Source organism: Alosa sapidissima, chromosome 10 (genome assembly GCF_018492685.1).
Source record: "Alosa sapidissima isolate fAloSap1 chromosome 10, fAloSap1.pri, whole genome shotgun sequence".
Classification (NCBI taxonomy): domain Eukaryota; kingdom Metazoa; phylum Chordata; class Actinopteri; order Clupeiformes; family Clupeidae; genus Alosa; species Alosa sapidissima.
This window is the reverse complement of record NC_055966.1, coordinates 24,402,239-24,404,792: the sequence shown is the minus strand read 5'-3', so window position 1 is coordinate 24,404,792 and position 2,554 is coordinate 24,402,239. Positions and strand designations below refer to the sequence as shown.

At 51.1% G+C, this 2,554-nt stretch overlaps 1 protein-coding gene across 1 annotated transcript in view; it reads right to left on the bottom strand.

The window, feature by feature from the left end:
• Positions 1–2,289, bottom strand: part of LOC121721043 (transcriptional repressor p66-beta-like) — a 14,008-nt gene extending 11,719 nt beyond the window's left edge. Inside the window, exon 1 of the mRNA XM_042107602.1 lies at positions 2,115–2,289. Coding sequence (XP_041963536.1) covers positions 2,115–2,289 — 175 coding nt within the window. The remainder of the gene's footprint in view (positions 1–2,114) is intronic.
• Positions 2,290–2,554: the final 265 nt, after the last annotated feature.

The following is a 2,554-nucleotide window of genomic DNA, read 5'->3' as shown; positions in this document are numbered from 1 at the left end:
CGCTTAAGGCTTTGTCAATCCACGGGTACACCTCCCCACCCACTCCTCCCCGGTACCTGCATAGACGCTTTTGCTTTTTAGCGGCGTGTTGGGGTTCCGGTACATCAGCCATGTCAAGGAATGAATGAAAATTGGCTAAAATCAGTGCATATTCGTGCCTAAATATAGAACGTCAAAAAAGAAACAAAGTAGCCGGGGCTGCATCCAGACTCTTTCGGGACAATTAGGGCCGGATTCGGGATTCGGGATAAACGCTTAGATTTCGGGACTGTCCCCGAATTGCTCAGGACGTCTGGTCACCCTAGTCTGTGTGTGTGTGTGTGTGTGTGTGTGTGTGTTCACAGTTTGGTATCCGTGAGCATTAGACAGATACATAATGATTGTTTTTACACATATCTATCCATGTTTGTGTATTTATGTGCAAACACGAGACTTCCCATCCCAGAGAAATCCCAGACAAAGGCTTTTTTCACATTACAGCTAAAACTGGGGAAAAACAAAACGATGAACTGACAACTAGTGTAAAGGCAGGAATGTGACAGATTTATCAGGGGGGAACTGAACCACCACCACTTCAGCTCCTGACACAAAATAAAGGATTAAGTCGTACTCCACTGTGCCACTCCATCGGCACACATCCTACACAAACAGTGGGAGGCTCCGTCAGAGGAGGCAGAGCCGGCATGGCCGACATTTCCCAACATTACAGCTCTTTAGCAGACACTGGCAACCACAGACATGGCGAATGCAGTGGAGTGATACTCGCTCTATCCAGTCGAAGAGGAAGGTGGGGATCTGGGAGGGGGTGGACTGCTGAGGCTATTGTAACAGGTTTTTATTTAGGGGGGGGGTGGGGGGGTTGGAACGAGCACGCGAGGGAGAGAACTGTGTGTGTGTGTGTGTGTAAGGCAGTGTGAGCAGGTCTGAGATTAGTGCTTCCACAGAGCCCACAGCGACTCAGGAGCAGGAGCCCAGGCTGGGCCAAGGGAGAGAGAGGGAGAGAGAGGGAGAGAGAGAGAGAGAGAGAGAGAGAGAGAGTGTGTGTGTCAGAGATAGAGAGAAAAGAAGAGAGAAAGCAGTGGGGGAGGGGTGCAGGGATGGTGGGATGGTTATAATTAGAGCAAAATGCCTCATTGGGCGAAACCTCCATGCACAAACAGACCCACACACACACACACACACAGATATATACTTATTTTTTTTCCCTTTCTCTTCCCTGCTTTAATGGCTGTCTCTCACTCCAAACATCTTTCTCTGAAACATGCATGTGCGCACACACAAACACACACATATAGAAATGTTATGCACACACACACACACACACACACACCTTAAGTTTTGGTTGCTCTTGTTAGCCTTCTTAATATGTCAATGCTTAAGTGCAACAGATTGTGACTCACAAAGGCTGCCATTTCCTTTTTTCAAAACAAGTCGCCCCAAAAGAGCAAGAAAAAAACAACACCCACGGCTCCGCACCGCCCGGCAACTTTACCGTGAAAAACCACCCACCTGGAAATGATGGGCAGAGAAAACGGAGAAAAGAAAATAGGGAGATAAAAGAAATGGAGAGAGTAAGAGGGAGCATAATGACAGAAAGAAAAAGGTGAGCAGGAGCCAACCCAAGCATGACCCCCCCCCCCCCACACACACACACACACACACACACACACACACACACACCATCTCTTCCCACCCCCGCCTACAACAGGCAGGCCAATGAGAACAGCCCTTTGATGCGAGCAAGTGTGTGTGCCCTCGTCTCTCCTCTTCCAATGCCCTCAACACACACACACACACACACCTCATCCTCTTAGTTCCCTGCCCAGTTCCACGTTCACCCTTACATAATACAATGACTGTTCCCCACATATGCTCCGAGCACCAGACCCCTCTACCACTGACCACACCCCCTCCCTCCCCCTCCCCAGCACCCCCCAATCCCCTCCCCTCACACCCGCCCCCCCCCCCCTCCACCGCTCCCTCCATCTCTCCAAAAAACTGTCACACGCATGCGTACTCCACCTCACACACACACACACACACACACACACACACACACACACACACACACACACACACACACACACACAGCTCCGGGCATGCTGCCAGCCCACACAAGCGTCCGACGCCTCCAGGCATCTCCGGCACCACAGGAGGAGGAGACGAGGCGCTAAGATGGAGAGGCACCGCAGCGGCAGCGGCAGCAGGAGCAGGGGCAGCGGCCGTCAGCGGGAAGTCCGCGGACGCAACGCACGGCACGGCACGGCACAGCCAGACGGACGGACGCATGCACACCAGCGCTTTGACAGACCGCTCGTTCACTCACTTACTCAGTCAATCGTCTCACAGCTGAATACACAACCAAACAAAAATACACACTCACAAATAAACAAGCAAAGGGCTGTAGGGGATCTAGAATATGACTGTGTGTGTGTGTGCGTGTGTGTCTGTGTACGCTTACATGTGACGTATCTGGGATTATAGAAAAGAAATAAATAATGGTCATACCAGCACACAGTCAGTGGAAGTGGAAACAAGTGTGAATACTGGGATG